The following is a 21,692-nucleotide window of genomic DNA, read 5'->3' on the forward strand; positions in this document are numbered from 1 at the left end:
GTAAATATTTATATTAATTAAAATATAATTACAATCTACCGTGATATTACATTTGAGTAGCAGAACTACATTTTTAAAACATTAGAACTAAGTGCAAAATTGAGCGGAATTAGAAAATTTCTCATTTCAGTAATTTTAAAATGTTTCATTTTTTCCTATTTAATCTTTGTTTAGTTTCATTAGCTTAAATTTCAAACCAAGTCATTTCACTCAAAAAACCCAGAATTTTCACTTAAGAAATTTTTGAAACAAAACATTTTGATAATTTAATTTTTTTTCGATTTTTTTTTCAAAATGGGAGATTTGTTGAAACCATGTTTCAAAACAGCTTAGGTTCTGATAAATCAACATTTTTTGTAAAAAAATGTTTTCCTGGAAAATTTCCAACTGGCTCTATTAAGCAAATTTTCATACATGTTTAGCAACATCTGATAGTAGAATCAGGGTTGTGCCCCCAGTCCTCATATATTTTACATGAACAGTCGCATTGACCTTAATGCTCATGTCCATAAAGCTGAGCATTTAGGTTTTTGCAGGATTAGGATCAGAATTTGTATCCTCTTTGGAAATAAAAGTCAAAGGTTGTAGGTTTCCCTTATTTTCCTCCTGTCAGTCTCACTTCTGTGCAATGTTTTGCTACTATGGGGATCTAACTTTTTCCTTTAAAAATGGTAATTATCATCCTCTTCTCCTCCAGGATATCTCTTCATTCATTTTATTTTTACATATGTCCATTTTATTTGTATTTTTGTTTGATTCCTCTTATTTTTGTTATGACTTTATTTCATTCCAGGCTGTTTCAATTAGTGGGGTCTCTGCATCTATTTCCATAGTCTTCTGGACTTTTCCTTTATATACTTCTTTTCAGTTTGCCAGATGTATAGAACAAACAAATCTGCAGTTGTTTTAACTTGTTTCATCCACCCCGACATTTATCTTTAAAATCTGTTTTGGTCTTTTTTCAGTCACCTTGACATTGTTTGATTTCACTTTATTCTCCTGTTATTTCAGTTTATGTTACTCCTTTTAGGTCACACTCATTTTGCGGGTTTCTTTGTCTTTCATCTCTTTCAACGGGGGATAGAGTGTGACCTGTGCTTTGGCTGGAACCAGTACAAATTAGTGAGAGGACATTCAGTCCTATAATATCTATACCAATTAGATAAGCAGTGTGTTTTAAAGACTTTTCTCTGTCGTCACCAGCGTAGGCTCCTTATAGGTAGGAGGGTGAGCATTCCTGATCTTTACCTGCTCCTTTAAATTGGATGCATGTTTGCCTACTTATGTTCAGATCTCACCAGCATTCACTGATAAAATACTATCATAGTCCAATAATTTCCCAGATGAAGGGTAGAAAGAGGCTGATTTCTAGGTACCTTCTTCATAAACAGTAATTGAAGTTTCCACAGTATGCACATTAGAGACAAGATTTTCAGAAAGAAATACTAGCATGGTGTTGCGCAGTGATCTTGCAATAGCTGGCCACAGAGGTCACAATGAAAGCAGCTGCAGGCTGAGCCTTTTGATATATGTGGCCCTAATTTAGGTGCTTCACTGGGAGCAGTGTTCCCATAAATATTTGTTTCTAATGTGGGTTCAGAACCCTTGAAAATTTACCCTTAGGTGTCAGTTAGCTCATATCTGGATCCAGATCAACATGTAAACTTTCTCAAACCTCGGCAGTAGGCACAGATCAGGTGTATCTCCTCCTGGAATACTAGAAAATCATAGAATAATAGAACACTAGAACTGGAAGGAACCTCGAGAGATCATCAAATCCAGTCACCTGCCCTCATGGCAGGACCAAGCACCGTCTAGATCATCCCTAATAGATGTCTGTCTAACCTGCTCTTAAGTATCTCCAGAGATGGAGATTCCACAACCTCCCTAGGCAACTTATTCCATTGTTTAACCCCCCTGACAGTTAAACCTCCCTTGCTGCAGTTTAAGCCCATTGCTTCTTGTCCTATCTTCAGAGGCCAAGGAGAACAATTTCCCCTCGTCCTTCCTGTCACCTTTTTAGATGCTTGAAAACTACTATCATGTACCCTCTAAGACTTCTCTTTTCCTAACTGAACAAGCCCAATTCCTCCAGCCTTCCCTCATAGCTCATGTTTTCTAGACCTTTAATCATTTTTTTTACTCTTCTCTGGATCTTCTCCAATTCCTCCACATCTTCCTTGAAATGTGGTGCCCAGAACTGGAAACAATACTTCAACTGAGGCCTAATTAGCACGGAGAAGAACAGAAAAATGACTTCTTGTGTCTTGCTCACAACACTCCAGTTAATACAGGTTTGCTTTTTTTGCAACAGTTTCACACTGTTGACTCATATTTAGCTTGTGGTCCACTATGACCGCTAGATCTCTTTCTGCAGTACTCCTTCCTAGACAGCCGCTTCCCATTCTGTATTTGTGAAACGGATTGTTCCTTCCTAAGTGGAGTGTTTTGCATTTGTCCTTATTAAACGTCATCCTATTTATCTCAGACCATTTCTCTAGTTTGTCCAGATCATTTTGAATTATGACCCTATCCTCCAAAACACTTGCAACCCCTCCGAGCTTAGTATCATCTGCAAACTTAATAAGCGCACTCTCTGTGCCATCATCTAAATCGCTGATGAAGATATTGAACAAAACTGGTCCCAAAACAGACCCCTGCAGAACCCCACTTGTTACGCCCTCACAGCATGACTGCGAACTGTTAATAACTACTCTCTGAGAACAGTTATCCAGCCTGTTATGCACCCACCTTTTAGTAGCCCCATCAAAGTTGTATTTGCCTCATTTATTGATAAGAAGGTCATGTGAGACCGTGTCAAATGCCTTACTAAATACAGGTATACCATGTCCGCTGCTTCTCCCTTATCTATAAGACTTGTTATCCTATCAAAGAAAACTATCAGATTGGTTTGACAGGATTTGTTTTCTACAAATCCATGCTGGCTGTTACCTATCACCTTATTTTCTTCCAGATACCTGTAGATGAATTCCTTGATTACTTGGCTCCATTATCTTTCCTGGCACAGAAGTTAAACTGACTGGTCTGTAGTTTCCTGGGTTGTTCTTATTTCCCTTTTTATAGATGGGTGTGACAGGGTGATCGAGTCTCGCAGTGGAGAGACGCTCGAGCCCCACACTCCAGCCAGGTGCATCCCAGCACTGTGGTGAGTGCTGCCTGGATTGCGGAAGTGGTGCAGCGCTTGCTCCTAGGCAGCCAGTCCGCTCCCGCAGAGGAAGCTAGGAAGCCGTGGGGAGCGGCATGGCACCAGCACTATCCTGGTGGTCCCAAGCTGGGGGCCAGAGAGTAAGAGCAGCTGAGAGAGCGCCGCAAAGAGAAGGGAGAAGCCTGCACAGGAACCCGGGAAACGAGCTGGCGGACGGTGACTCTCTGGGCAAACAGACGGAGCAGAGAGGCGCAGAGGACTCCAGGGCTGATCACCCACTGAGCTGCATAGCAGAGAGGCATCTGGTAAGACTGTCTCCCAGCGGTGACCCGCTGGACTGACTTGGGGCGCAGATCAGGAAGTGGCCCAGGGTGAGGCATTAAGCCCGCGGGTTGGCATGCTTTGGGAGGTTTCCCTGCCAACCAGGCAGGGGAGCAGCTGTGACCCGACCTTAGGGCCCTAGGCCGGGACCCAGTGGAGAGGGAGGGCCTGGGTCCCCCTACTCCGCCATTGACGGCCAAGGCCAGTGACCAAAGGCGAGTGGGGACTTTTGAACTGCAGAAAGACTAAAAGGGACATTGTGATACAATTGGACCCAGAGGGACTCGAACTGTGGGAGGGCCCCACAAAAGGGTGGTGTCCGCTGGATGTAAGCGGGTAGTTGAAGGCTGCCCAGTCGGGCGAATCGGCCCCGGCACGGACCTAAAGGAGCATGGGGTGCACCAGTTGTGTTCTATTGTTGGAGAGGGTCATACTAATAAACCGGCTGGTGGGGCCCAACCCCCACCGGCCTCCGTGTAACAATGGGCACTATCTTTGCCCTTTTCCAATCTTCTGGAATCTCTCCTGACTTACATGATTTTTCAAAGATGATAGCTAATGGCTCAGATACCTCCTCTATCAGCTCCTTGAGTATTCTAGGATGCATTTCATCAGGCCCTGGTGACATGAAGGCACTTGTTGTTTTTTTATTTTATCTTCTACACCTACCCCCTTTCCACTAGCGTTCACTCTGTTCGGCATCCCTTCATTATCATCTTTCAAATGACAATTTAAAAAAACAAGGAAGTAATTACTCTTTGTGATTATGTCTTTGTACTACCTAAACCTTTTTTCCATAGTGGGATGGGATCAGTTCTATACAGGTAAAGGCCATTCTTAAATGTCAGACAAATCCATAGAATGGTTTTACAACACTTAAGAAAAATATTTTTCACATTATTTCCCTAATCAATGTTAAAACTCTGTTAATAATTTTATTCAAACAAAGCTATTGTCTTTATTACCATACTCATAGACTCATAGACTTTAAGGTCAGAAGGGACCATTATGATCATCTAGTCTGACCCCCTGCACAGTGCAGGCCACAGAATCTCGCCCACCCCTCTTAGAATAATCCTCTCACCTATGTCTCAGATATTGAAGCCTTCAAATACTTTGAAGGCCCCAACATGCAGAGAGTCCTTCAGCTGTGATCTGTGCCCAATGCTACAGAGGAAGGCGAAAAACCTCCAGGGCCTCTGCCAATCTACCCTGGAGGAAAATTCCTTCCTGACCCCAAATATGGCGATACTATTTCTCTAAATTAGGCTAACTTAAATCTTAGAAAAACATATAATATCTTTAGCTATATACACACATACATATATATTATTCAAGAGATGTAATAATCTGAGCACAAAACAATTAAAATAGATTATGTGGCTGTACAAAAAGATTAACATGATTGAGATAAATAAGTGTAGTCCATTTACATAATAAAAAACAAATAATTTTGAATTAGAGAATGGTAATATGTTCTTTATGAAGTCCAGTGTACTTTGTTTCACTGATGCAAAATTTAGTGTCTATAGTACAGCTGTTTATTTTCCCCTGATTACCTAAAGATGGTCTATTTACTTAGTTATTGTTCCAAGTTTTACAAAATATATTGTTGTACCAACAAGGAAATAGGATATGCATCCCAATATTTGTTTTGATATTCCTTCACTTATTTTTATTTTCTTAAATAAAAAAAACAGCCATGTTGTTGCTGTTCTTGTCTTAGTATGGAGAAGTCATACAGGCTATCATTTTCATCATAATGTTTCAGATTTTGGGTGGCAACCTGGACATTTGAAAGGGGACTAATTTTCTGTGTGTGGGTTCTCTGCACTTTATCAAAGTCAAGCCTCTTCAAGATGTTTCAAGTTGTGGTACTCAAAACTAAAGCACCTAAAATCATTAGCCATTTTTAAAAATGTATATGACAAAACACTATCACCATCCAGAAAAACATCACATGGTATATTCCAATTTTTAGCTGCCAACAGTCATCATTGTCAACTTATCTGGTATCTCTGCTAACTGGAAGTTTTAGTGTGACTGATCAGCATAAGTTGGCCAACATTACTAACCTGCTAATTCAAATCTGCTCAACAGAATGCTGTTAAGGAAAAGCAATTTAATTTCCTACTAACTAGCTAAACATTCTTAATTGACTGTTCTCCCAATGTAACTTGTGCTCATGTGTTATATGAGGTCTAAAACAAACAGGGTGAAGAGTGACACCCAATGGTCACATGTATAAAGGATCTACCCTTCTGGCCCATATTATTTTTGTCTTCAGTGGGGTAATTTTTTATTACCTTTGTCTTTTTGTTAAAAAGATGACCCTCAATCAAATGGTATATGCAACACACCATATATATTTCTGAATTTATTACTGGCTATACTTGCCTTTTCCTACACAACAAAAGGATGGAAATTTCTGCCATGTATCACTTTAAAAAGGTAGTTTCTCTCTAGTATTGCAATCAGGTCTCATGTTTAGCACTGTCACGAGAAATTCATAATCCCTATATATAGAAATTTTATCTCTGCTTGTGTTTATATATATATTTATGACATTTCTTTATCTCTGCTAGGTTTTATCAACAGACTAAAATAAATTAAATGGACATCAGCCACAAAAGTGCAGGTCTCCTACTTACACCACTGCTATATGTCTACATGCTGTGTGCAGCAGTGTAGCTACATTGATGCAAAAATACAGTGATTTGTTTTCATTACTGGTGTTCTTTAAGATGTATTGCTCATATCCATTCCACTTAGGTGTGTGTGCTTGCCACATGCAACGGTGCCACAAGTTTTTCCCTCAGCAGTCCCCATAGGGGACTGGCTCTGGTGCCGCCTGGAGTGGTGCCCTCATGGCGTAGTACAAGCGGCACAGCCAGCTCCACCCCCCTCACTCCTTTTTGCCAGAAACTCTGACAATGGGGAAGGAGGGTAGGATGTTGAATGGACAGGAACAACACATCTCAAAGAACACCAGTTACAGAACAGATAACTGTCTTTTCTTCTTCAAGTGATTGCTCATGTCAATTCAATTTAGGTGACTTCAAGCAGAACCCTCTGAGGCAGGAAGGAGTTCATGGACTTATTGTTTGCAATACAGCTCTGCTGAACCGAGCATCATCTCTGGCCTGCTGCATACTGGCATAGTGGGATGTGAGCATGTGTATGGAAGGCCCCATCACAACCTTACAAGTGTCCTGGATTGGTATGTGTGCCAGGTATGTGTGCCTGACAATCAGCAGTGGTGGGGTTCCCACCAGGTTGTGACATGCTTGGACGCACGAAGCGATCCAGTGAGAAATCCTCTGTGTGGACACCTCATGGCAAAAGTTGGGTCCTCTTACAGAATGGCTTTGCCTCTTCTAGATAGAAAGCCAATGCCCTCCACTCATCAAGAGCATTATTCTTATGGAGCTTGGGGCAGAAGACCAGAAAGAAGATATCTTGGGCTCGTGAAAAATCAACTCCACCTTCAGAAGGAAGGCCAGGTGAGGTCCTCATGGAAAACAGTATACGGGGGGTTCTGACATTAAGGCATGCAATCTGGAGACCTACCTCGCTTATGTTATTGACACTACGAAGGTGACCTTCTGCAATAAGTGTTGCAGGGAACATGAGGCCATAGTCTCAAAGAGTGGCCTTCTGAATCTAGAAAGAAAGAGGTTGAGAACCCACTGAGGGACTGGAGACCTAAAATGAAAAAAGAGCCTCACAAGGGCCTTCAGAAACCTTGTCGTCATGTCATGGACGGGTGCGGAGGGGTACGACAACTGGCCTTAGCTTGGAATGCAGAAAGCACAAATGGCTGCCAAATACACCCTGACAGAAGAATGTGCAAGTCCTTTTTTCTTCAGATGAAACAGGTAATTTAATATGCCCTGCAGTTCTTAAGTCTGTGAAGGTTAGCATCAGTCTGCTTTGCGAACAGGACTTGCCTTCAAAGGGGAGATCGTCTGCAGATAACCTGCATACGGGCAGCCATCACTATGGTATGAGCAGCAGTATCTGCTGTGTCCGATGCCACCTGTAGTGCTGCCCTGGCCGCCATGGAACCTTTGTCCAAGATCACTCTGAGCTCCTTCCTTGAAGCCTCAGGCCAGTGCACCACCAAGGATAGAAGACTTCTTCATCGCTGGATGAGGCTCTAGTGGGAACCCCTCCACTAGTCCAGGCTTTTCTTTGGGGGTGGCCCTGGCTAGCCCTGTCTTTCCCAGTGGTTGAATGCCTCTGCAAGCAGGGAATTAGGGGCAGGGTGCATATACAGGCACTCATGCCCCTTTCAGGGGACAAAGTACTTGCGTTATGCCCGCTTGAAGATCAGAGGTGGGGAGGATGGACTCTGCCAGGGGCATTTATGATTTTTGCAACCCCCATCATGCAAGGGCAGCGCTACTCTGTGCGGGGCTACTGGACAATAAAGACATTAAAAAGGGAATATGCAGGTTCCTTCATTTCCTCTGCCTGAAGGCTTAAGTTTTCAGCCACTCTCTTTAAAAGCTTTTCATGGGCTTTGCATCATCGACTGGGACTAGTGGAGGGGCTCCCACTAGAGCCTCATCCAGCGATGAAGAAGTCTTCTATCCTTGGTGGTGCACTGGCCTGCTCACCCACTATCTCCTGTGCTAGTGCAGGACTCACTGCCAAGGCCTCTGGAACTGAAGGGGGAATGAGCAGGAGAAAGAGGCTAACAGTCACTCTGATGTCCTAGACACTGAGCAGACCACTTGAGCGGATTGGGAAATCCCCCTATGGATTCCAGGGGTACCATTGTGTAGCCCTAGGTGTCTGAGGCCAATGACCCTGACCAGTGGGTAAGGAACCTTGTTCTGAGCTTAGGATGAAGGTGGAGTGACCACTTCCTTAAGACCATGAGGGCACTGAGCAATGGCTCTGCTCCAACCAGTGCCAGAAGCTCTTGTCTCAGTCAGACTTTGGCAGCCCCAAAAAATGCCATGGTGACCGATAATGGTCAGCTGACCCACGATGGCCACAGAGCTGTGACTGACGCCGAGCGCTTGACTCCTGGTACCAGGACGTAGAGCAGAAGTGGGAGGTGGACAAGGCGTGGCGTGAAGGCAGCCTCAGTAACCAGCGCTGGTCTGAAGAACGGTACTGGTGATGGGTTAACTTCTCCCTGGAGCAGCACTGAGGCCACTGGGGAACTCTTGCTGTGGGATGTGTTCCTCTGCAGATCTGCATCCAATTGCCAGTAGGCCATGCATTGAGGTTCGGAGACCATACAGAACTGGGGAGATTCTGCCTGTCCCAGTCAGAAGTGTGCCAGCTATAAGGGGATGATTGTTGGTGAGATGCCCCCAGCAATGGGGAGCACCCCCTTACAAGGGACTGAGGTGTCCTACCCTGAGATATGGTTTACCCCTGAGATATAGAGACAATGATGACTGGAGAGTGTGGCACTGGAAGCATCATAATGTCCTGAGTCATTTGCAAGGCTTCCGTGTACACGGCACCCAGAAGATCCACACCGCCCTCTGAGGTAGGCAACAGGGAGAAGGCTGGACTACTGCACCTGGCTTGAGGTGGAGAGTACCCGGGATAAGGCTTCTATCTCCCCCAGATTTCTGCTTTCCCTTACAGGACAATGGAGATCTTCCTCTCCCCATCTTGTTAGACTTCTTTGTTGGAGGCACTGAAGGGAACTGGAGCCAGCTTGTGGACAGTACCGGGCGAGAGCAGTGCTCCGAGGTTACAGTGCTCAGTTCTGAGTCAGAGTGCGGCGCCAGCATCAGGATGAGGACAGACTCCATAAAGAGTGCTTTCAAGCAAATTTCTCGCTCTTTTTTTTTTGCCTTAGACATGAAGAACCTGCAAATTTTGCAGTTCTCACTGATGTGACCTTTGCCTAAGCACCATAAGCAACTAATGTGTGGCTCACTAATGAGCATGGGTCTTTTACACTGATCATGTGGCTTAAAGCCTGATGACCAGAGCATGTCACAACATGAGCCAAAATCCCAAATGGGACCTAACAAGTCTCTATACTAACTAGGGGTAACTACAACTAGAAGAACATATGAAGAGTCCAACAAATTAAAGCAACAGCACTAGCTACACCAGCACAGTTCCAGCAATGTCCCTGGTGGCAAAAAAGTTCTGAGGGTGGGGGGAGCTAGTGGTGCTCCTTATACTGTACCATGTTGGCGCATTCCAGGGGGGCTCCAAAGCCAGTGCCCCATGGGAACTGCTATTGATGGAAAAATGTCTGGCATCAATGCAGGGGGTGAGCATACACTCCTGAGTTGAACAGACGTTGGCAATCGCTCAGAGAAGAATCTCTAATACAGACATGCCCTAAGCTTGGGATAAGAAGTTAATCCATTAAAATACTTAGTATCAGCATGAAGGCTACTTAACCAAGCATACCCTAAACCAAAAGACAATTGGGTTAAAGTCAATGGCAGCTGCAAGTGCTCATTAACTCTATAAGGCAAGAAACTTAATTACTTATAAATGGATTTGAAGGGCCTAACTTCAGGTCCCATGGTTAGAAAATACATTTTAAATACTGAATTTAGTGCTTATGAAATGTGACAACCCTGGAATCTGCCATCTTCTAGACCAGAAACAAACTTCTTCCGGCTCATTGTTCCTGCTTACCTACCCTGATGCTAATCTAGTGATATGGAGTGAAAGAGTAATTAATTTTACAACCAATGCAACAGTCCTGTGGCTTTTTTATGGGGACTACCAACAAAAAAATCCAAGTGGGATGGGGGGTGGAAGTTGTGGTGTGGACACCTGTCTGCTATGCAGTGAATTGAAACCTCCAGCTCATTTCACAAACACCAACATGCAGCTGTCAGATCACTACCGGTCATCTGCTGCTCAACTAGATCCTAAGCCAAAGCCAAATGAAGGCAATAGCAGACTTTCCATCTACTTTCAGTGAGCCTTGAATAAGGCCCTTAACCTTCATTCAAACCATGAAGAGCCAATATTCCATAATATTCCAACATTCCTGCCATGAATTTTCTTAAAATAGGCTAATCACATTTCAAAGATATTCACAGGAGTGAAGACTGAAATGTGTATGTCATACACACAGAGCTTTACAGAAACATACATGCCTGTTTGTACCATCATTCAATATATAGTCACATCTCTAAGGTATAGCTAGTCACTTACAATTTTCCGTTTAATGCACATTCTTGAGTAGCTAGACCCTGACCTTGCAACTTCTTATAGATTCATGGATTCCAAGGCCAGAAGGGACCATTATGATGAGCTAGTATGACCTCCTGAATAACACAGCCCATAGAATTTCAGCCAGTAACTCATTAAGCCTATAACATCTGTTTTAGCTATAACATAATTTCTTGTAAAATATCCAATCTTGATTTAAAAAAAAACTAAGTGAGGTAGAGTCCTTCACATCCCTTGGTAATTTATTCCAACAGTTAATAACCCACATAGTTAAGCATTTGCCCCTTATTTCAAGTTTAAATTTGTCTAGCTTCAACTTCCTGCCATTGAATCTGATGCTTTTGTCTTCGGGATTAAAGAGGCCTCTTATCGGAAGCTAAACCATGTAGCTACATATAAACCATAAATCAATCACCTCTGAACCTTCTCTGGATATGTCAAAGATACTGAATATCTTAAATCTCTTATTGTAACACAGGTTTTCCAGACCTCAGATCACTCTCATGCGCCTTTCTAATTGTTATCATTCTTTTTAGTGTGAGGACCAGAAGAGTACAGACTACTGACTTCAGTGCTGTTCAGGTACAGCAATTTACCTTGTGCACAACAAATTGGAGGACTGGAACCTCAATCATTACCCTTTCACTAGGGGATTATCTTGGCGTCATATATGGGTCCAGCAGAAATGGAGTTTAGCATGTACTAAATCCCTGTAATTTTCTTCTTTTCATCCACAGAAACACAAAGATAACTTTCCCAGGAGAGTCATCTGCTGAGCACCTGGAACTCTTACATATGGTGCATACAAAAAGTTAGCTATCAAGACTACATAGTATAAATATTACCATATGCAAAAGTCTCTGGCAACAGTACAAGAAATATGAACCACCTAGAGGGGGGGAAACTTTCTGATGCAGCCTCATAAACAAACATAGTAAAACAAGACATGCTAAAAGCACCAGAAAAAACAATACAGATTAATGCACTGAGGCAATTAAAAAACAGCTTAATTAATTAGCATATTACATGTTTCTCAACTCCTGGCTAATCACCCACATGTCTGTTGTCAATGGAAAATCCCTAAAAGATTAAGATGATTTATCTTAGCTTACTTGCACATCAAAAGGAGAAAATGTTAACTTGATATTTTATACTCCTATTTTTTTTAAAAAGCAGTTTCTAACAGAGAGTCCTTTAAATAGCATGTCCTGGAATACTCTTTTTAAAATAAAGGTGTGTGTTGACCCTCTAGATGTTTACAAAGGTCTTTTCAGCAAGAGAGAAGCCCCTATTAAATGTGGCTTCAGTCAACACGCACACTGTGCAGTTTGCCATCTCTAGTTGAAGAAAGAGGAAAACTGACTATTCACAAAGGACTAAGTTGTGATACTCATTCTCCCACTGACTTGTACTTCACTTCATAAATGGTCCCATTGACTTCACTGGATCTATCTGAGCAGCAAGGTACTATTAGGCATGAATGAAGCTACCAGAATCTGGCCCAACTTGAGATCAGATTCACCAAGGTTTGTTGTTTTTTTTTTTGATCTGAGGAAGTGGGTCTGGCCCACGAAAGCTCATCATCTAATAAACCATCTTGTTAGTCTTTAAAGTGCTACATTGTCCTGCATTTTGTTCTTTTTCAGATAATCTTAAGCAGTAACTCTTAAGCAGTAACTCTAATGTGGGTATAACATTCTCAAACAGAAATGTGATTTTCATGTTAATGGTGTCCCTTTAAAATAAAGAGCACCAGGATTTAAACCTTGACAACTGCTAACCTTATTACAGTCGCTCTCTCTGATTTCACACTTTCACCAGCAGAATTTACCAAGAAATCTGAAATTTGATAGTTACCACTAGGTGGCAACCACACACCCCATGTGCATGGAGACGACCAGCTACCCAGTGACCGAGACCACTACGTGCCTTTAATGTCAGCCAGGAGGGCATCATTTGTTTCCTGAAGCAGGGGGTAAGGACCTCACCACCATGTTTTTCCCTAAGGACAGTTATGCATAATGGCTCTATCCATATTTCACACAGGTGTCCTTGTAGAAAGGATCTTTTGGAGAGGAAAAAATTAATTTGGAGAGAGCCTGTAGAAATGTCATTAAAAAACTAGCATATGGAATGCTCCTGCAGATTAGGAATACTACCACAGGTTAGACTTTCTGTGTAGCATTCAAATCTTATATTAGAAATATGAAGTATTGTAGATCAAACTACAGATTCTTAAAGGTACACACACCTGTATTATATACTGACAGGGTCACTTCCCTGGTGTGAGAGGTCACGAAGGAACTCCACTTCTCTATCAATCCGTGTGTATACCTACGCAGAAATTCAATTCCAGCTACATTAATTGCGTAGCTGGAGATGATATACCTTAATTCAAACTTTAGCACTGTCTCCACAGTGTGAGGTCGACAGGAGCAAACACTCCTGTTGACTTCCCTTACTCCTCACAATTCAAGGAGTATCGATGTTAACAGGGGCGCCCTCAGTATTTGATTTAATGGGTGTTTACTAGAAATCAAACTCTGGAAGATCAACCACCACAGCATCGATCTTCCAGGCAGTCCACCTCAGCAGTCCATTCCAATTCAGCAAAGCACTTAAGCACACATTTAATTTAGGCATGTGCTTATGTGTTTTCCTGAACAGGGATCTGCCACCCAGATATTTGTTTCTGTAGACCACTCAAAGAGTACAACTGAGCTTTTCTTCTTCAATTTTCTTGTCACCGTTTGTAAAGATTAATCACTTTAAAAAATTCCTAGAAGCTTCACAACTTCTTTCAAAACCTATTGTTTGTAAACAATGAAGGTTTCATTGTTACATTGCTAAGACAGAAGAAACTAAATGTCATAGTACCAGTGACCTCCTCAAAGTTTCATGCTGCTTTGAAAAGCCATTTCATGAAGCTGGCATTAGTGGTTTCCATATTTATTGTTTCTATTTCATGTCAAATGTGTCAGCTTACAAACAAAAGTGTTGATATTTGGAACTCTGTAAGGCATCTGACATTGCAATACAAAATCAGAACAATATAAAATTATAATGGCAAATGTTAAATGAATTATAAGATAGCTAACTGAGAGGTCACCATCGAATGAAAATGGGGAATCACCATCAAGATGTGCGAGTTAAGCTGTATTTCTAATGGGGTACCACAAGGACTGGTTCTCGGCCCTATGCTAAGTAACATTTTTATGAATGATCTGGAAGAAATATAAATTCTTCACTGATAAAGAAGTCTCCAGGTGATTCAAAAACGACATCAATGGTAAATAATGAAGACAAGTTGCTAATGGAGTAATTGAGATCTCTTGATAACATGGATGTAAACAAACAATATGTGTTTTAATACAGCTAAATGACAATGTATACATCTAGGAACAAAGAATGTAAAGCATATAATAGTATGGATGGACACTATCCTGGGAAGCAGTGGCTCTGAAAAAGATCTGGTGTCATGTTAGATAATATGCTGAACATGATCTCCCAGCGCAATGCTGGAACTAACAGGGCTAAGACAATCATCAGATGCATAAAGAGGGTATAAAGAGGCTATTTTACCTTTGAATTTGGTACTGGTGTGTCCACTGCTGGAAAACTGTCTAGTTTGGATGTCCACCATTTGAGAAGGATGTTGAAAAGCTAGAGAGGGTTCAGAGATCCATGAAAGTGATAAAAGAATTAGAAAACATGACTTCCAGTGACAGACTCAAGGAGCTCAATCTACTTAGCTTAACAAAGAGAAGGTTAAGGGGGATTAAGTTACTGTCTCTAACTAAAGCAGAACCTCAGAATAATGAACACCAGATTTAGGAATTGATTGGTCAAAAACACACCTCATTTGGAATCAAACACACACATTCAGGAAGCAAAGACTTTAAAAATAAAACAAACAAACAAACAAACAAAAACAGAAAATATAGCCCGGAACTGAATTAAACAAATTACTAAAAAAAAGGAGGAAAGTTTAAAAGATTTGACAAGGTAAAGAAACAGTTTATGTGTATGTTTCATTTAAATTAAAATGATTAAAAGCAGCATTTTTTCCATCATAGCTAAGTCAATGTTCAGTTGCAAAAATTTGAAAGAACCAAAGTTTTATTCAGAGTAACAAATATTTTAGAGTTAAGAACAATTTCCATTCCTGAAGTGTTCGTAACTCTTAGATTCTCCTGTACCTACATAGGGAACAAATAATTAATAATGGGATCTTCAATCTAGAAGAGAAAGATAAAACACGATTCAATGGCTAGAAGTTGAAGCTAGACAAATTCAGATTGGGAATAAGGCATACATTTTAACAGCATGTAATTAAACACTGAACAATTTACCAATGGTCAATGGTGGACTCTCCACTACTGGCAACTTTTAAATCAAGATTGATTTTTTTAAAGATATGCTTTAGGAATTACTTTGGAGCCTGTTATACAGCAGATGGGATTAAATGATCACAGTGCATTCCTACTGGCATGGGCATCTCTCAATAAATGGACTCACACAATTACCTGGAAGGCAACAATGACCAATCCACAAGAAGAAAGCTTGATCTCTAGGAGCTCTGCACACACTCAGAGATAGGGGTGAGTGAGAGTGTCAGAATTCGTTCTTGGATTACACTTGTGTAACTCTGTTAATGTTAGTGGCATTATAGTGGCGTTATATTAACGTACCAGAGCAGTATTTGACCCTAGATCTCTAATCATGAACTGTTTGGTCCACAGACTCATCAGGCCCCTTGGCAAGGCAGGGAGGCCAGCTTTACACCCCAAGACACGACAGGAGCAGGACTGGAGCTAGCCTCCCCCAGGCAGCCCTCAGTGCTGCCCAGAGCAGGCCACATGGGGCGCCAGCGGTGATTTAAAAAGGACTTGATGTTCCTGCTGCCATTGCTGCCACAGCAGCAGCAGCCAGAAGTCCTAGGCCCTTTTGAATTGCTGGGCCCCAGGGCCTGATCATGAAGCAGATATGGGCAACAGATGTGAGCTAATGAGGAGCCATATCTGAGAGCTGGGATTTTCAGGGGTTTGTGGTGAGCAGCAGACCTTAAGATGTTAAAAGGCTTAATTCTGATATCACACTTGGTTGCCATCCCCACTGATATCAGTGGAGTTATTCTTGGTTTCCACTGGGGTAAGTGGCAGCAGAATCAGGCTCAATTAATTGCTACTATAAAATTCCCAGTGGAAAGAAGTTACAAATATTGGTACACATTATGGGGAACTAACAGTCCTAAAATCTGGAATTTCCAGTCCAGTTCAGTTTATTCTCTAGTTGGCTATCTTAACACTAAAGGAGATCAGAAACCATTTACATATGAAAAAGATTCTGCTGAAGCTTTCTTGCCTTGAATCCACACTGCTACATCACGTGAGAAACTTGGACATGATCCTAAATTTAAAGGGGAAAAAAAACTCAAAAACCTTCATCGAGGAGTTCAGAAAAATAATAAAGTGAAGCTGCAGTTAATCTCAAAGTTTAAAAAAAGGAATCTCTGGCATTCACTATGTTTAGGGGAAAACATGATTTGCAAAGTAGAGCTATTATCTTTTTCCTTTGGGGGTTCTTGTGGAATAACCATGATTAACAGACATGGTTCAATTTTCTCTATTTTTGAGGATACACATGGGAAGATTTTAGGTAGTTTGTGATATTAAGGTCTAATGCTGATGAGCCAAGGGCCTGCAAATTCTTTTGAAGTCAATAGTTGTTGCGGGTGCCCAGGATCAGGCGCTAACCGCCAAAGGCAAAAAAACCCCTGCCAAAGTTTAAGCTCCTATGCATTAATTTGTACAACTGGGAAAACCATCTCTGCTGCTATGGCTTGATTGTTTTCAGTGCACTGATTTCAGCTGATTGCATACAGCTGTGCTTCACACCCTATAATAAAGGAAAAGATCAAGAGATTATTTCTCCTAAAATGTCCCAAAACACTCAGCGTTTCTAACCACAACCTTCACAAAAAATCTGAGTTTACGGAAAATAAATGCTTTACATTTTTCCTTAACAAAATCTTCCCTGCATTGGGAAGATTTGTTGACTAAAGTGCCATCTACATGCAAAAGTCTAAAAAATGTTCAAATGTGTTTTTCTGCTTCCCGTTGATGACATATCACAGCCACATTGCTAGCATTCTGTTGACAGACAGAGCAAAGCAATGTGGGTAAGCATCCCACAGTGCCTGGCCTCACCTTAGTCACTAAGCACTGTGGGACTGCACAAAAAAGGCATTTTGGGAATGTGAAAAAATGCCCCATCAGGCACCTCTTTGCTTCCCAGCCCTCCCTGGGTTTCCAGCTTACTTTTGTGTAACTTGAATGACCATCCTTGCTGCAAACTCCAGCATCTGCTGTGAGAAATCATGGATCCCACAATTCTCTCCCATGTTGTGTTCAATGTGCTTAGCACATTGCGCTTTGCAGCACAGCTACTATGCAATTGATAACAGACTCAGATGCAGATGACAATGGTGAGAGAGACACCAATGAATTGGCATTGCATTGGACTGTCACAGATCAGCTGTGCACCACATACTATCGTTTTTGGGCAAGGGCAGTGGTTCTCAAACTTTCTGGGCTCTGGAGCCCTTTACATGGGTAAAAATTTATGCGCAGCCCCAGCGGTCCACTGACTGTATGTGTTAAACCTACCGATGTTTCCAGTTTGTCAACCTCGCGGAGCCCCTGGAGATGTCTCGTTGAGCCCTGGGGCTCCGCGGAGCACAGTTTGAGAAAAACTGGGCTAGGGAAACTAGCACTGAGTGGTGGGATTGCACTGTCATGCAAGTGTGGGATGAAGACAGTGGCTACACAACTTTTGGATGTGTAAAGCAACCTTCCTGGAGCTGTGTAATGAGCTGGCTCCTGAACTGTGGCAAGGACACTCAAATGAGAGCTGCTCTCTTCATAGAGAAGCATGTTGCTATTGCTTTGCAGAAGCTGGCCACTCCTGATTGCTACCGTTCAGTTGCAAATCAGTTTGGAGTAGGGAACTCTCCCATCGGGGCAGCACTTGTATAAGTGTGCATGGCAATAAATTGCATTTTGCTGCATAGGAATGTGACTCTGGGAAAAATGGATGACAGTGGCTGGCTCTGCTAACATGGGCTTTCCAAAATGTAGCGGGGCAATCGATGGTACCCATATTCCCATTGTAGTACCACCCCGCCTTACCTTAGAGTATACCAATCAAAAGGGGTACTTCTCTATGGTGCTTCAGGCACTTGTGGATCACCATGGATGTTTCACAGTCATAAATGTGGAGTGGTCTGGAAAGGTGCATGATGCACACATCTTCAGGAACAGCGGCCTGTTCAGACAGCTGCATGCTGGGATGCAGCGGGATGATGACACTTGCCCGTTGATATAAAACATGAAGGCTGTGTTGCCTGTCAATACCCAAACCACACAGCCAGATAGGTGCTGCAAGAACACCTTGCAAGCTAGGCAGTTTTGCTCTGAATTCTTTGATGCTGATGTGCAACTGCAGCTCCTTCATGGACCTAGAATCATAGAGCTGGAAAAGACCTCAGGAGGTCATTGAGTCCAGTCCACTGACCAAAGCAGGACCAACCCCATCATCACCAGCCAGCGCTTTGTCAAGCTGGGACTTAAAAAAAAAACCTCTAGGGATGGAAGATTCCACCACCTCCCTAGGTAACCCATTCCAGTGCTTCGCCATCCTCCTAGTGAAATAGTTTTTCCTAATATCCAACTTAGACTTCCCGTACTGCAACTTGAGACCATTGCTGCTTGTTCTGCCACCTGTCACTACTGAGAACAGCCTCTCTCCATCCTCTTTAGAACCCCCTTTCGGTAGGTAGTTGAAGGTTGCTATCAAATTCCTCCTCACTCTTCTCTTCTGTAGATTAAATAAGCCCAAATCCCTCAGCCTCTCCTTGTAAATCATGTGCTCCAGCCCCCTCATCATTTTTGTTGCCCTCCTCTGGACCTACTTCAATCTGTCCGTATCTTTTCTGTAATGGTGGGGAAGCGCAAAATGGGATGCAATACTCCAGATGTGGCCTCACCAGTGCCAAACAAAGGGGAATAATCACTTCCCTAGATCTGCCGGCAATGCACCCTAATATGCCATTAATACCTCGTTTCTTGGGTCCAAAGCGCATTCCCCAACTGAGGTCTGAGGCATCTTTCATCAGTGACACCAAAGAGATCGGGCTTTGAATGGGACACTAGCAAGGACCATGTCAGGATTGGCCCAGCACTGCAATGTGGTCAGAATTGCAGGGTGAATGGTGATGACCCTGTGCAGGTAATCTCTGGCTTGGTGTAAGCCAAAGCTTTCCACTTTTGAGAGCCTCGCGAGACCCACAATGTATGTACACATTGTCATGCGGGCCAGCAGTTGCAGGCATGTGCCTGCCATCACGATGGAAAATGTGGAGAGGCCTGCGATGAGATCTCTTATAGTCTGGAAACTTTTAGGAGGGAGTGATGCTCTTGTTCTAACAGAGTCAGAAACTGCTCCACTAAACTCTATCTGTGGCATGAAGATCAACACTGATTTTTCCACATTTACAATCAGACCGAGATGCCTGCATGTATCCAACAGTACCATAGCAGCATTTTGAACCCGAGAACGGGCGTGACTCCTTGTAAACCAATTGTCAAGATCAGGATATCGTAATGTCTGAGGTAAGCTGCCACCATTTACATGCATTTTGCAAACACCTTTGGTGCTGTTGCCAGGCTGGAAGCAAGCACCACAGATTGTTGTCAGGAGCCCATTATACAACAGAGAAAGTGTTGGTAACCTTTGAAGATTGCGATGTGAGAGCACAAGTCTTTCAAGTTGAGAGTGGCATACCCAGTTGTCCAGATCCAGGAAAAGAATGAAGAGGGACAGGGAAGATCGATTGGGTGTGGATGCAGAAACAAACTGTAGAACATAGTCTTAAACCAAGGTGTTTAGGACCTAGTGGTCCGATGTTATGGATGCCCCAGCCTAGAGGAAAAAGAAAAGGTGGTTAGAGAAGCAGGGGAGGACAGGATCCGGGATGGTTAGAGCTAGCCTGTGTGATGACCCTGCCAGCTTTTGAACACCTTGGCTGTCTTTGGAAAGGGGTCCTGCTTATGCTGAGGTTTAAAGCACTGCTTCTGCTGCTGAGGGACATAGAGGCCGAGGGTCTTATGAGTGGTGCAAACCTTGAGGCCATGCAGTTTCTCACCCATTTGTTCCTCAAATAGAGCATATCCATCAAAAAGGAGATCTTGGATGAACTGCTGGGCCTTCATGGAAAGTCTGAAGACATGCTGCCTACCTCATGGAGATGGAGGAAGCTATCGACTGTGCAGCAGTCTTGCCATTCTTGCACACGCACTCCTACACCCTACACTTCATCAAGAAAGGTTTAGAACTCCTTCTTTGGGGTTTCTGGGAGTGAGGCAGTATATTTAGACATAGCCTGCCAGATATTAAAATCATATTGGCTGAAGAAGGCCTGCTGATTTGCCACCCTAAGCTGAAGGTTTGGTGATGAATAAACCTTTCTCCCAAAAGGTCTAGTTTCTTTGCCTCTCTGTTTTTTGGAATAGCTACCAGTTGTCCCAGTCTTTCCCACTTATTGATGGCAGATGCCAGCAGGAAGTTCAGGGCCTGATGGATATAAAGGTACTGATACTCAGGAGTGGACCGAGGCGGGCTGCTGCAGCTAGCGCCCCAGGCGGAACACGCGATCAGCACCCCCACCTGCATGGCCGTCAATGGAGTGACATCATAATTGGGTGTCCCATTGAAGGCGGTGCCCTAGGCAGGGGCGGCCCGTGGCTATAGGCGGACTTGGTGCTGCCTAGGGTGCTGCCCCCAGGGCACCTGATGATGTCACTGGGGTGCCTGGGGCGCCCGCCGATGACATCAGTCCATTGACATCCCTACAAGCAGGGGCGCCAATCGTGCGTTCCGCCTGTGGCGCCAGCTGCCACAGCCGGCCTCAGGCCACTCCTGGCCCTAGGTGATGGCCGAGTCGGCCTATAGTCACGGGCCTCCCCTGCTCATACCCATTAGCAAGTACATAGTACTTATGCTTCACTTGGGCCACATATCGGGGGGACTAATGAGAAATGTTGCCCAAGGGCCTTGGTTACCTTCTCCGGCCCCCACTTTTGTGTATTGGCAGCACAATTCTGACTAGAGCCACACATTCAAGATGTGAAACAACACGAACAAGGGCTCCTGCACCTCTTCTGTCAGCAACCTCAAGTTTGAGGCAACCGCTCAACAGCTTTTGGTGAGCACTGGCATCATCCTGAGGAACTACTGGTGATAACCTACATCACCCCACCTTCCCCCCCATTCCGCCCACACGCACAGACATGCACTCTGTTTTAACTATGGACTTATCAGGAAGCAAATGGGGTAGGGTCAGGAGAGCAAACATAGTCCAGGACTTCATTTGGGGAGGTGAGTAAAAGCACTGTAAAAGTAAAGACCACCAAGCCCAAGGTATCTCAGGGTAGGTTTCTCAAAAATGAAGGTAGGTTTCTCAAAAATGGAGGCACCCAGACAGATTTAGAATCCATGACCTCCTGGCTTCCAATGCTGTGCTTAAGGGCCTGATCCAGCTCCCATTGGATCCTTTCTATTGATGTCAACAGGTGCTTGGTCAGGGGCCATAAGCAACTAGCCAAATCTCTCAATGTGCAATATAAAAATTCATTAAAATATGCTAGAAGGTCTTGTCATTCATTTATTACGGTTTATGCTAAGTCCTTTGGCTGTTTCTTATGTAGAAAGGGACACAACCCCTGAAGTGTAAGTGGGATGGAAAGAACAGAAATTTTACTTGCATTCCAAATTTATATGTATTCTTTGATAAAATACAATTAATGGGATTTTAAATTCTTGCCCATTTCTAAAACGTTCCTCTATTTCCACTGCTTCCCTCTGTGCCTGGTATTATTACAATATGAACACTTAATATCTTCAGAGCTTTATGTCCAGCAATACAGTCATATGTTGAAGAGACTTTTTTTAGGCTTGATGACAGTCC

At 43.1% G+C, this 21,692-nt stretch overlaps 1 protein-coding gene across 1 annotated transcript in view; it reads right to left on the reverse strand.

Moving 5' to 3' along the window:
* Positions 1-280: 280 nt before the first annotated feature.
* Positions 281-21,692, reverse strand: part of COX18 (cytochrome c oxidase assembly factor COX18) — a 91,694-nt gene continuing 70,282 nt past the window's right edge. Inside the window, exon 7 of the mRNA XM_075929399.2 lies at positions 281-19,648. Within this exon, the coding sequence (XP_075785514.2) occupies positions 19,619-19,648 (30 nt within the window). The 3' untranslated portion in view covers positions 281-19,618. The remainder of the gene's footprint in view (positions 19,649-21,692) is intronic.

This window comes from Pelodiscus sinensis, chromosome 4 (genome assembly GCF_052426305.1).
Source record: "Pelodiscus sinensis isolate ZL-2025 chromosome 4, ASM5242630v1, whole genome shotgun sequence".
Taxonomy (NCBI): domain Eukaryota; kingdom Metazoa; phylum Chordata; order Testudines; family Trionychidae; genus Pelodiscus; species Pelodiscus sinensis.